Source organism: Saccostrea echinata, unplaced genomic scaffold, assembly GCF_033153115.1.
Source record: "Saccostrea echinata isolate AGI-Se365-2 ecotype Australia unplaced genomic scaffold, CSIRO_AGI_Sech_v1 ptg000046l, whole genome shotgun sequence".
NCBI lineage: Eukaryota > Metazoa > Mollusca > Bivalvia > Ostreida > Ostreidae > Saccostrea > Saccostrea echinata.
The window spans coordinates 4,899,879-4,913,631 of record NW_026889795.1 but is presented as its reverse complement, the minus strand read 5'-3'; the positions used below and the strand labels follow the sequence as shown (position 1 = coordinate 4,913,631).

The following is a 13,753-nucleotide window of genomic DNA, read 5'->3' as shown; positions in this document are numbered from 1 at the left end:
ACATGTGAGGCAGAAAGATCCTTTTCTGTACTACGACGCATCAATTTTAGAGTTACGAGCGCAATACTATGCAAGAATTTAAGACAGATTGACTGGGCTTGCACTGATACAATTTCACCATTTTTTTTAGAAATTGACCAGAAAGAACAGGCCCATAGAATGCGGGGTGGGGGTGGGGTGAGGGGTTGGAGGGGCCTCACAACTCCACTTTTTTCTGAGTAAAATCTGTTGGTGTAGTTTTTTTTTTTGAATATGTAAATTTTCATTGAGAGACTGGTCCCCCAGCTCCCGCCCCCATCCCCACTTTTTGTTGCTGAAGATTGAACTCTGTTGAAATTTCCAGCATTTCATAAGAAATGTACTAAAAAGTTAGAGGAAGGTCCAGCCTCCAACCCCCCCCCCCCTCCCCGCCCACAACGAATTAGGATTTTATTGTAGAATGACTATATACATATTCGGATAAAATATATATATATATATTTGGCTTGTCAGTGTATTTTGGTATTCGCAATACAATTCATACTGCTGATTCTAGCATAGTCCTAGTTGTTTGTCATTTTTCCGGAAAGATTATTTCCTATCGTGTCAGTTAAACTGTTACATTACAGGTAAGCTTTTGAAATATACCGCACAAAACGTAAATATTTCACCTGGATCGAGTGCGACGTGTGTACAAATAAACCCAGAATTTCCTGTCTTTTTTTAAACTGAAAGGATAGAAAGAAGTGAAACATGTAAATCACTTAGACAGGTAAGATTTTTAAACATAGTCTTCCATGATTTCCTTTGTCAAAAAGTCTAAATATTTGATAAGCGAGTAAGAAATACTGTTATCAAATATGTTTGTCTGGTTGGGACAAAAAAAATAGGTCAAACCGACAAACACATACCTCTGCGCAGTGATCGGGTTATATTTATCTATCCGATAATAATTTTATTGTAATATTACATTGTTCAGGTATATATATACATACCTGGAACCTACGGATTTCACAAAAAAAAGATATGATTAATTGTGTGAGGAAAATCTAGTGGCGGATCTTACGTTATACAGCTTTGTAGATGGAATGTCAGGTATGCAGGCGCTGTAAGCCTGTAATTAATGATTCATTACAGGTGTGACTTACCTGAAAAATTGGGACTCTTGAAATTAAATTCTACATGCTCGGATGATCACTTGTTTATAAACTGTAAAGTGGGAGGTTCACATTTTTTATTGAACACCTACTTAACACACAGAATGGAATTGAATTTAAGTTCAGGAAGTCTAAATTACGTACGTGTCTTTCAAGATGAGAAATAAATTAAATGTAAAAATTAAAGAACTTTGTAATGATTAACACCTATGTAATTTCTAGGTCATGACCACAATGGTAACAAATATATAAAGTCTAGATGAGTATTGTGTGTGACATACTGCCAAAGATGACCATATTATATATGAGAGAGAGAGAGAGATTTACATGTAATACTGTAAATCTATTTTTATAACATGAAAATAAAAACCATGTATATTTCTAAAAATAAATAAATCTCATCAATGATTATTATTGAATTAATTTAAGCAGTTTGTACTTACTGGTGAAAAAAAAACAACAACCAAAATTTAACTAACAACCCAAATTAACATAACAGAGACAATTTATGAATATGGTTTGATTTTTATCTCGGAAACTTATACAGAGTGAAGAGTACTTCATAACAGCAGGTTACATAATGGTGTCTACTTTAGTCAATTAGTGTACATTATTTACTGTACATGTATTGGAAAGAAGAAAGTACGTTATGTACCAAAATCGGCCCTGTCCCCGAATCTGTCGAAGATTTTTTTGAAGCATGTCTAAGATGTCCTCTTTTTAATTCAGCTTAATTTTTGTAATTATCTCAAATCAATTTTCCTACAAAGCTATCTGAATATAGATAGTTTCTTTGGAAAATAACACTATGACGTCAATCTAGCGACGCTACGCAAATACGAGGGTTGTTGGAAAGTTCGTTATATTACTTTAGTTTATATGCTATTTTCATGACAAATATATTTGTATAAGCAACATAGATATGGTCAATCAATGATAAATTTATTTTTTTAACATTATTACACGAAATACACTATTATTATTACTCCTAGATAAGAATTCGTCTTTCCACTAACTTTGTATCCACCACCGGAAATAGTCATGAAATGTCAAAATTAACATACTGCACATTCCTCGAGCAAATTCTTACCCTTATTTTTGCTTGTCTTTCATCAAATTATTTTCAAATATATATGTTTTATTTTGCTCGAGGGGTTTGCACTACTTCAATTTTGGGAATTTGTTGTAAAAATAGTGGAAAAAATAGCAATTTCCGGAAAGAACGGATGTTTAAATCCTGTGAATACCTCTAATCAACGTACTTGCGAAATTTTGTTATGCATATATCAAAACTACCAATCTTCATCTACATGTACATAGTATTTATATTTTTTCAAACGTGTATATAAAAATACGAGAAATTGTGGGCCTTGGAATAATATGTAATGTACTTAGTTCTTTGAGTGGAACATTAAGGTGTGAACAGGTTAACCTGGTAAATAGCCCAAATTATCTTCTAAAAGCAACTGATAATCATGATAAATGTTTGTGAAAATGACATTACATGATTTGTCTCTCCATCCAGTCTGGTCAGTTTCCAGTCCCTGGAGACATGACAAAAAACAGATTTATTACTGACCTCAAAAATTGAATGTTTTTTTTTCTTTAGGTCAGGTAAATAAATAGACAGAAGGATTTTAGAAAATGTTATGATGAAACAATGTTAGCAAAAAAAAACCCCAGGAAATCCATAGCAATTTGTTCATCATCTCATGTCATGGTCTGAAGTCAGCAGCTGTCTCCTACCAGCATAGCTTGGCAAATACAATGTGGACGCCTTTCTGACGGCAGGGTCCTAGGCCATTTACTCCCCCCTCCCCCTCAATCAGGTCCGGAGAAGCTCCTGGAAGTCCACAGGAATTATCATAACATTTAGGAGTGTAATATTTAGTTTCAGAATGTGCAGTGAGAAGATAATTATAATTAATACATTGAGTTATCTTCTGCCATGGTTTTCCATGATATATATATTGATACATGTAGGAACACAGGAAAAAATTAATACATTTAGCAATAGCAAATATTCATTTTTTTTTAAATTAAAAACATTAGGAAACAAGTGAAAGAACAAAATATTAAAATTATTATATAAATTAAAAAAAACTTTCATACATGAAAAATTTGTTCAAATTTCCAATTGCAAGCCTTAAATTTCCCCTGTTAAGCTGTATGATTTAATTTCATCAGTATTGGAACCAGAAATGGCAATGTGCCTTAGGGAATATGGGAAAAGTGGGGGGGGGGCACAACACCTCTTCATGACTGCCACTGTTTTACCAGAACAGAATATCTCTGCCTACAAAATAATTTTTGGACTTTTTTTTTCTCGTTTTCTTCTAAGTCAGATGAGTATTGTTTCAATTAATATCTGATTCAATCCAAGTAATTTAAAATATAAAGAGCACATTTTTCAATGAAAATTCCTTTGCATGTGTTGCTCATGAATATTTATTGAAAACATTACCCATTTTTGCTTGTAGGTGGCTATTAAATAAGTGGTAGGACTATAACTCCATAGTTAGCTATCCATATAAGGTTATAAAAATATTAACTGTTTTTCAGCCTCATTATGGATAAACACCAGGAGGCACTGATCATTGCTCGGGAGGAGGAAGTAATGAGGCATGGTAATGTTCTGTATGGACTGGTCAAACCACTCAGGGAGGGGAGAGAACTCCTGCTGGAATCCTCTGCAGCTATGGTCAATGTTCTACCGAGAAAAAGGTAAGTCACCCTTAATTATTAAAACTTATTAATTATAGTGGTAAATTTGTCTATATGTTTGATATTTATTATAATAACACTAGTACTAATATTTTGATTACAAAAAATTAGATAACTTGGCATTCAAGTGTATTTTCTCATCTTACTAGTTAAAGTTAGGGTTAATATGAATATGGAAAAATTTATACATGTAACACTACACTATATAACTGTGCAAATTTAGTGATTTTTTTCTTAAAAGTGTACATTTATTACCATTGTATTAGCATAATAAATTTTTTGCAATTCCCCCCCCCCCCCAAAAAAAAATAAGAGACATCTATAGCAAGAGTTTATTTTCTTATTTAATAAAAAAACGCATTTAAATATAAACATGATAAATTAAGCAAGTGCAGAATAATCAGAGCTAACATTCTGTGTTCAGAAACTTCACAATATTGCATTATCACTGTCAGTTATTTACAACATGCATTTACCGAAAATGCTTTATTTTTAATTTTCATATGCATACAAATTACATAATATATAGTACACAAGATTAATGGCTACACAGGATAATGTAGTGCTAATACTAAAAATAATTGATATTCTGTTTAGGATTTACAGAATAGGTGGAAGTGACGAACTAGAAACCTTCCGCGCTGAACTATTAAAGCGTCCTCTAGTTGTTCAGCCCATTGTTTTGGCAGGATCTGGCTTTCAGTCGATCAACTGCTTCTTCTCTGTCCAGAGAGGTGAGGAAGAAATAGAAATTGGAATCTAACCATCTGATAAGTCGGTATATGTTTAATCAACTTCTTTTCAAAGAAGCTATAACATTTTGATAAGTCAATAAATGTTTTATTTACTTCATTAGGAGATCACTATATGGTCAAGTTCTGTGTAGATATGGCAATTGTCACAATGTTTTATTAGACATTTAAAAAAAAACCCAGAGATTATACTATGTCTTCATGCCTCACATGATTGTATTAGCAGCTGTCAGGGTAAAAAGGATCAAGATGCCTCAACCTATTCATTTTTATCTAAAAGTGATCATGCAATGTGTATATTATAGCTTTCAATGGTGATGAAAAAACCTGAAGCAGCCACCAGCATCATAATCATCTTGAGATTTTAAAACTTTCTTTGGTTTTGTAGAGAAATGGACTGTCATGATTAACCAGACCCACCCTAAGATCCTGGGCCGACTTCTGATGGGGATCGATGCCGCCAAACGGATCATGAGGCGAGGGGAACCTTTTGTACTAGAGGTAAGGAAGATAATGATAATTACCAGGACTTATTCACCCTTTGTTAGTCCTGTACCCTTTCAAATGGGAATTTTGAAATTAAAAATTTGGCAAAATTTGGATATATTGATGACTTATATGATGTTTAACTGCAGATTAAAGCATTAGATTGTAAACTTATTCCCTATTTACATCCTTATGAGTCATTTTTATATCAAAATTCAAGATATTTTTATATAAAAAGCACTGTGAAATTCAATTGCTAGTCATTAATTTGGGAATTTTTACCTAAATTTTTTGGGAAAAAGTTAATTTTCAACTGGGACAGGGTCTGGATGCAATGGATTAAATCCCTGACTACAGTCAAACCAGTTATAAGGTTGATTAGCATTACCAGATTTATCTGGATTGCTATAAGAGAATTCACAATATATATTAAATTGTTTTCCTCACTAAACAATACAATCATACATTTTGCAATGCTTCCTGAAATGTCCCAGGAACACTAATGTTGATGAAGATTTATCATAAAAAAGTCATAAATATTTGAAAACAGGCAAATTACTATAAAAAACAAAACATTCAAGTAAAATCCAAATACAGTTGAACTTCAGTATCTCGAACACGGATATCTCAAATACCATGGATATTCGAAGTGATTTGGAAGTCCCAACCACTTATTCTTTAATATTTTACCCTGGATTTCTCGACACTTTTTCTCGGTCACATTGAGTTCTATGTAAGGAGGTTTGACTGTACATTATATATATCTCAGATTTTAGAGTATTCAACAAATTAGCAATGACCCAATCAAATTTATGATGATCCTTTTTATTATTATTCAAATATTACAAATTCATTATTCATGTTTCATAGTACATGTTTACAATTTATAAAACCATATATATAATTTTTTCTGTTAAACTCAGATAATTTGAAATCTTAGACTATATGTACATGTGGCATTCATACATATATTGTACATCATACGGTGGCATTCATACATATATTCACCCATTACATCTCACATGATGTAACTTTGGCCTAACCTCTGAAGCTTATTAAGGACATACGCAATGTTCTTTACCTACTGATAATTTTTCAGGATATTCTTAATATAAGATTATAGTGCCATCAGGTGTTCGTAGACAAAAAATCAGCATACATTACCAGGGGTTTTGAAAAGATATCAATTGATGAAAATATTGTATAATTCAAAGAAAAATATACAAAATATATTCTAGATGTTTTTTTTTTATCCAAACTTGTTTTATAAGAAGTGTACAACAGAATATATAGACAATAAAATGTAGGACACAGTTCCTTTAAGTATTGGAACTCTTCAACTCCAGGGAAAAAGACAATTAAGTTCAAACTATGTTGCATATGTCCTTAAACAATTAAAAATTATAAATAATTATTATTTTTTAGTTTTGCATAATGAGCTTTGACATCACAATTTATTAATTAGATTTTTTCATCTCTTCCAGTTCATGTTTAGTGATATTGTACGTCGGTTATACTATGACGTAGTAAGGGGCGGTACCAGTTCTAAATATAAGTACACAGACTGTGAATTTGGAGACTTGGTGATCCGTTACCCAGGGGATTTCAGACATCAAGGAATCAAGTGGGAGATGAAGGTAAATAGTTAAAAAAGTAAAAAAAAAAAAAAAAGCCCCTACGCCCACATACTAAATGAAGTCCTTAGGCCTACGCCAACCTACCAAACAAAGCCCTTATGCCAACCTACCAAACGATGCCCCTATATGGCCACCTACCGAACAAAGCCTCTATGTCCCTTACTAAACGATGCCATCTGTGTTTTTCTTGCCTAATGAGTACATTTAAACCTTCCACAGTAGCTTTGATTTTGTGTTGAAAAATTTAAATAACCCATAGAAATTGGATGAGATGCTCTTAATTTTGCTTTTGTGTAAAAGTTAAGTGGGGTAACTCAGAAGCTACTGAACATTATCCTGTAGAAAATAGAAGAGAAATCTCTTAATAAAAAAGCTTATATGAAGCTCAAACTTTCCCTTAGAAATAATATGCTGATATTGTTACTATCACAATAAAAGGATACTCTAATCCTAAACTATTCCACAAAAATAGTACCTCATTACAGCCAATTTCACAATGATGTGCTACATGACTGTATTAAATTACTCTCAGAATATTCCATAGAAAAAAAAATTGGATACTCTTGATTTTACAGCAAAGGAATATTTCACAATCCAGGGTTAGAAACTCCCTAAAATTACAACTTGCAAATAATTGCGAGTACCAAGAAAGTGAACTCGCAATTTTATAAGACTACTCGCAATTTTCATATAAAGTTAAATTTATATAAATTAAATACATGTAACTTAAGGAAAAAGTAACTACTGTAGAATACACAAAATACAACTACAGTGTGACTTTTATTTAAATTACTGATTTAAATCAAAAGCATTGTGTTCTGTCATATTATATAATTTTGCTACAGTTTCAATGCAAAAAAAAATCAACTCGCAAGTTTTTGCGAGTTACCTAATTTTTAACTCGCAATTTGGGAATTCTAACTCGTGTTTTGCGAGTTGTATATAGTGAATTTCGAACCCTGCAATCAGACTATCTCATAGAAAAATATGAAGATACTCTTTAATTTCATGATAAAAGAATATTTCAGTGTGGATACTCTTAATTTCTCAATCAATGGGTAATTCATTAGGTTCATAAATTATCCCATGAAAAAAAAAAAATCGAAAACTTTAATACCTTTAATAGATTTTACAAAAAAGGACGATTTCTCAGTCTATCCCATAGAAAAAAAAATGATAATCAAAAATTCATAGTAAAAGGATACTTCACAATTAGACAATCCCATAGAAAAACTATGTACTTTCCTAAAATATGCCATAGAAAACAATTAGCAGATCCTCTAAATTTCTCAGTTAAAGGAGAAATTATAACCTTTAAACTATCCTAAAGAACAAAAACACAGTTACAAAAGGAATCAGGACTATTCCAGAAAAAAGTGTGTAGATGTTTTAATTTCATAATAAAAGGATATTTCATAATCAAAGTATCCTATTGAAAAAAAAACCTGTGGGTATTCTTTATCTCACAATCAAACTATCCCATAAAAAATGATGATAATTCTAATTTCACAAGGATATTTCACAGATTATCCATTAGATAAAAATGTACATGATTGCTCTTAATTTCATAGTTAAAGGATATTTGGATATTTCACAATCAGACTATCAAATAGGAAAATACAAGGATACTCTTAAATTTACAATAAAGGGATATTCCATATTGAGACTATCCCATCTGTTTTCCCTTTATCAGTTATCTATGACCCAATTTTCAAAATTCTGATATTGAGATAGAATGGCCCTTTGCTAGGGGAGATAACTTCAAAATTGATAAATCACAATGTTTCTTTAATAAACTTTTCATTATCAGCAATGAATTTTCTAAATTTCGCACCGTACGTAAATGTAGCTTATTAAACGTGCTTGAATTTCGTTTATAATTTTCCCCCTAAATTTTAGCCCAGAATCAATTTCCCTCAAATGTACTTGAAATTATTTCAATATTATTAAAATTTAATTTATTTGTAGGCTTCCCGAATGCGTTTTTCGTTTGATGACATCACTTCTTCAGAAATTCGAATTCGAGATTATGAAGAAGCAAATCGTGAGACTCGGGACACACGTATTATAGTGTTACCCCGGGGTGAGTACTGTGATTTATGAGTCATATTCTATTGAAGTGTCTGTTACATGTATTCATATGTCATTTAACAGAATAGGTACAATTAAAAAGTTAGAAGCAGGGAGAAAAAGCTTGTTTTTCAAGCTGTCATGAATATGTGTCCTGCCTTTTAAGTTTAATATACTAGTATATGAAATAAACTGGTTTGAATTACATGTATGAAGCTTACATTATATCGCTTGATTGAAAAGTGTAATGTCTTTCTGACATATTTTCTTAATTATCAATAAAAAAAAATCTGCATAATGACTAATTGTCACATACAAATTCAACTTGAAAAATTCTAAATTATGTAGAGGACAGTAATATATATATACATATATTTCCCCTTTTTATTTATATCTTACCGATAAACAATTGTATGTTTGATAATTTTCTTTACACTAGATGAATTACAAGTTCTTTTACCTGGATGGACATTTGAGGAAGAAATTGCGGAGGAAAAACCTTACAACTATGAAAATTATCAAATATGTGAGGAACAAAATCATGCTCCAATCTCTGCACCACGTGATACGTCACGAGAACAAACGGGGAGAATCAGGGGTCGTGCTAATCGGAACACAACCGCTAAAAAATATGAAGTGTCGGTAGAGCTACATGCTCCAACATCTAACGAAATGACTCAAGAGACTAGCTTTGTTTCACATGATTATAAAGGAGTGGCAGCATCTTCTGAACCTCGAGGGCCTTACAACGGAAGTAGATTTGTGCACAGATATCAGGGAAGCGGAAGTGGGCGTTCGGAATCTTCTAAAGCAGATAGTGGTTATGAGGGTGAGATTGACAATGGCGGATTTGAAGTTCAAAGAAACGGTAGAGGAAATAAAAATTCTCACCCCAGGAAATTTTACACCCCGGAAAATGACAATCGAGTGCCATATGACAATCCTGCATTTGCGCATGATCATGACATTCATCCCTCCTACGATGGCTACTCAAAAGGTAGTATTGAGGGGTCACACAAATACCGGACAGATAGATATAACGAGTCCTATCATAACCAAAGGTCTCCCAAAAACATTGTGTCACATGATCATGACGTCATTACAGGTGCGCGACAATTTCAGACGATAGAACAACTAGACGCCAGAATGACTCTTAACCAGGAATACGCAATTTCGCAATCGAGTGTTATTTAATACATGTTAATAAGCGCTTTCTATTTTAAACCAACACAATGTGTTGATGATTGTTGATCTACAAAGTTACATAATATACGTATTTCTATATTGTATTGATATTCAAAGTGATAATTACAGTTTGTATCGGGTACATAACAGACTCTGGATGGGGTTATTGTATACACTGTACTATTTTTAGTTTGTTGACTTATTTATTTTTATTGGTAGTAATATACATGCGAAATTTTGTATAAAAGTGTCATTATATGTAGACTAGTAAGCCTTTTTCAAATATACATATCGCATGGGTAATTTCTTCTTTACTTTTCATTATCAATATTAATACTGTATGTTCTGTTATGTTTGAAACTCTTACACAGTGTCATAGCTGCAGAACTGTAGCTCTCCGCTTGAGAAAATTTGGACAGACACCCCCCCTCTCTGCTTTATCTGTCCGAATTTTCTCAAGCAGAAAACTACAGTTCTGGCGCTAACAGTATCATTGTATAATATAGCCCAGTGTTTGGCTAGTGAATCAAGGATGATGAGACAAATATCCCGATCTACTGGCCCAACTGATATTACAGAATTCAATAATCCATAGTCAACCACCGTAATCTCATTTCAAATTTAATATTTTTAGTGATTATTTAAAAAGAAATTATAGAAATATTTTTTTATTGTTATAAAGAAATCAAGTGTCCTTGCCCCCAAATATCAGCGTTTAAAAAATTGTACAGCTGCTTTTATGGTATTTCTAAATGAATTCATTTATATTGAATATAATCTATTTGACTTACGTAATTTATGAAAGGAAATACATGTATAGTTTATTATAGTTACATGTAGATGAAACATATAATTGTATTACTTTTAGATATTCCTACTTGTGTATTTATTGCAAAATATGGAATGCCTCCATTAGTTATGTTAAAGGAAATGGCCAAAATTATTTTCGTAAGGGGGATTTTTGTAAATTTTAAATCGGTTTTTAGAAGACACTTTTTCATATGATTGTTATGCATAATGCTGTTGCAATTATTTTAAACCAAATTTTGTACTGTTCAACAATGTTTTTTCTTTATATTATGGTAACTAATAATTCAATAAAACTTAAATTTTTTGTCTTGTGTTTCAGCAGAAGAAAAAATGCATGATGTTATTGTTTAAACATATTTCAGGGGCGGATCCAGAATTATTTTCCAGGGGGAGGGAAGGGGTCCACAACAACTGTTATAAATGTCAAACTCGGAAATTTTTTGACAAGGAAAAAAAACTTTCCCAAACCTGAAAATCTTATTTTGGAAAGAGGGCGGGGGTATAGAACACGGCACTTTTGTAAGTGTAATCTCTTCTGGTATAGATGACTTTCCTTACCTTTTTCAAGGGGTCCGTGTGTTTCCTAGGGAGTCCTAGGGCATTTTTTCGTTACTTTTTAGAAATTTAATAACAGAAAATCCAGGGAGGGGTGGGTGGTTTTTGAACTAAATTTTATTATATTTAATGTAATTTTAAAAGTTAAATTGATAAAAGCATATGAATTAGGAATTTTTTAAAAATCGAGAAAAGAATAGATCACTCCAGACTTGGGACCATTGACAAGCTTTATCTTTTTTTTTTTAAACTTTTTTTCTTTTTTTTTTATTTGGTTCAGATTTTCTGATTCATAAGTACCAATCAAATGGGACTCTAATAAGTTTACAAGTAAATAGAAAGTACTTCAATGCACGTGCTACAGGTTTGACACCGAAAGGCTTAATAATGTGATTGGGCGAGATAAGAAAAACAATCAGGAATTGTAATATCCCCGAAAGATGTCGTTAATTATGTACTTATATAATAGTTTTGTACTTTGCATGCACTATGCCTAAATAGTAGTCAGGGTTTGACACATGGTGCACTAGCCGGAGTGATCTTCGTTGTGTATATATATATGTACTTGGGTATAGTCAACTTTGTGATAAATAAGTACGTGGGGATAGTCAACTTTGTTGTAAATAAGTACTTGGGGACTGTCAACTTTGTTGTACATGTATATAAGTACGTGGGGACTGTCAACTTTGTGATAAATAAGTACGTGGGGACTGTCAACTTTGTTGTATATAAGTACGTGGGGACTGTCAACTTTGTGATATATAAGTACGTGGGGATAGTCAATATTTGATATATAAGTACGTGAGGATAGTCAAGTTTGTTTTATATTTGGATGCATGCTATTTTACAGATATCGATGAATTAACATTTACGAGAATTTGAATTAAAAACATTTACATGTATACTGAAACGCAAAAGAAACGCAACAAGCAGTAATCTACAAATATTTGAATTTTTTATGTAATGATTTTCAAAAATGAATACAGTAAGGTAAAACTTGATTTATAAACATCAGAGATTTGATAAAAATGTTAAATTATAATCTTTTAACTTTAAAAAGTAACACATGAATGTTAAAACACCCCCCACCCCTTCCATTCAATTACAGCGTGCAAGACTGCCATGTACAACAGTTGCGGCCTTATTTTTTATGATGCAGTAGGTTTATCAATCTCGAGATCTGAACGAAAGAAATATTCTTTGCCATTTTTAAATGCCTGTTTTTTTTCAGATGATGAGGTCGAATTTTCTCTAGCCAAGCGCAGTGTAGTAACCCTTGGACTTCCGGTCCAAGGACCGTCATTCATGCTAATTATACGTATGAGCCTGCTGAGGCGTGATGTGTTGCATATTTGCATCTGCAACTCTCCATCACCTTTATTTTGAGATTTTCCAGCTAAAGCAATGAAAATGCGTACTCAAGTCATTTTTAGGAAGCCTTGGCATCGCTTACGGAAAAGAAAGGAGAATTTATTTTTCGTAACATTGCTTCATTACTTATGATGAACAGATACAAATTCTTAAAACCCCATATTTTTGCCAAATATTTTGTTATACATGCAATTTTTGATTTCTGTTAAGCGGACTCAAACTTAACTTCCGGTTATGGTATGAAATCATTCAACCGTTAAATTACCGATATTTACAAAGTTTAAGATGTCCTTACATTTTAGTCACAAAATTATATCCTATATATAATATTTCCCGCTAAAATAGGATGTTGCGTTTCTTTTGCGTTTCAGTATAATACATGTATATATCTGAGGATGCTTGCATATCAATATCACTGGCCCTATTGTTATTGAGAACGATATTCATAAAGATATTGTATTATAAATTCCAATGTAAAACTTTGATCCCCACACTACTCGTGGAAGCCTAATGGCTCTTGAGATTTTTAAAGATTGTTTCTTATATATTTCCACTTAAAAATTCGATTTCTTATTGTGGCCTCAGTTGTTCCTTGGGGACTATAATAATTTTTACAATTTAGAATCTACACTTTGTCAGAAAGCTTAATATAAGTTTCATCTTCTCTGGCCTAGCGGTTCTTGAAAAAGAGATTTTTAATTTTATTTCCCATCGAAATATTCAAAACTTTATTCCCCTATTGTTGCCCCACCCTTTCCCGGGGTTTATGATTCGAACATTTTAGAATCTTCACTCTATCTGTAAGTTTTATTTTTTTTATAGCCCAGTGGTTCTCGAGAAGAATTTTAATGACCCCGACCTATATTTTTCCTTTTCTTGATTATCTCCCCCTGGAAGAAGGCCATTCATTTGAACAATTTTATATTCCATTTACCCAAGGATGCTTTATCCCAACTTTGGTTAAAATTGGCCAAATGGTTCTTGAGAGGAAGCTAAATAATTATGTGTAAAGTTGGAGTAAAGATGA

At 32.3% G+C, this 13,753-nt stretch overlaps 2 protein-coding genes across 2 annotated transcripts in view; both read left to right on the top strand.

The window, feature by feature from the left end:
* The window catches only part of LOC133202179 (uncharacterized), a 392,144-nt gene that overhangs the window by 83,460 nt on the left and 294,931 nt on the right, over positions 1-13,753 (top strand). The window lies entirely within an intron of this gene.
* Positions 661-10,831, top strand: LOC133202183 (uncharacterized). The gene is made up of 7 exons (XM_061337959.1): positions 661-751; positions 3,699-3,860; positions 4,458-4,594; positions 5,001-5,113; positions 6,583-6,735; positions 8,704-8,818; positions 9,245-10,831. The coding sequence occupies exons 2-7, from the start codon at positions 3,706-3,708 to the stop codon at positions 9,997-9,999; spliced, it is 1,428 nt and encodes a 475-aa protein (XP_061193943.1). The 5' UTR covers positions 661-751; positions 3,699-3,705; the 3' UTR covers positions 10,000-10,831.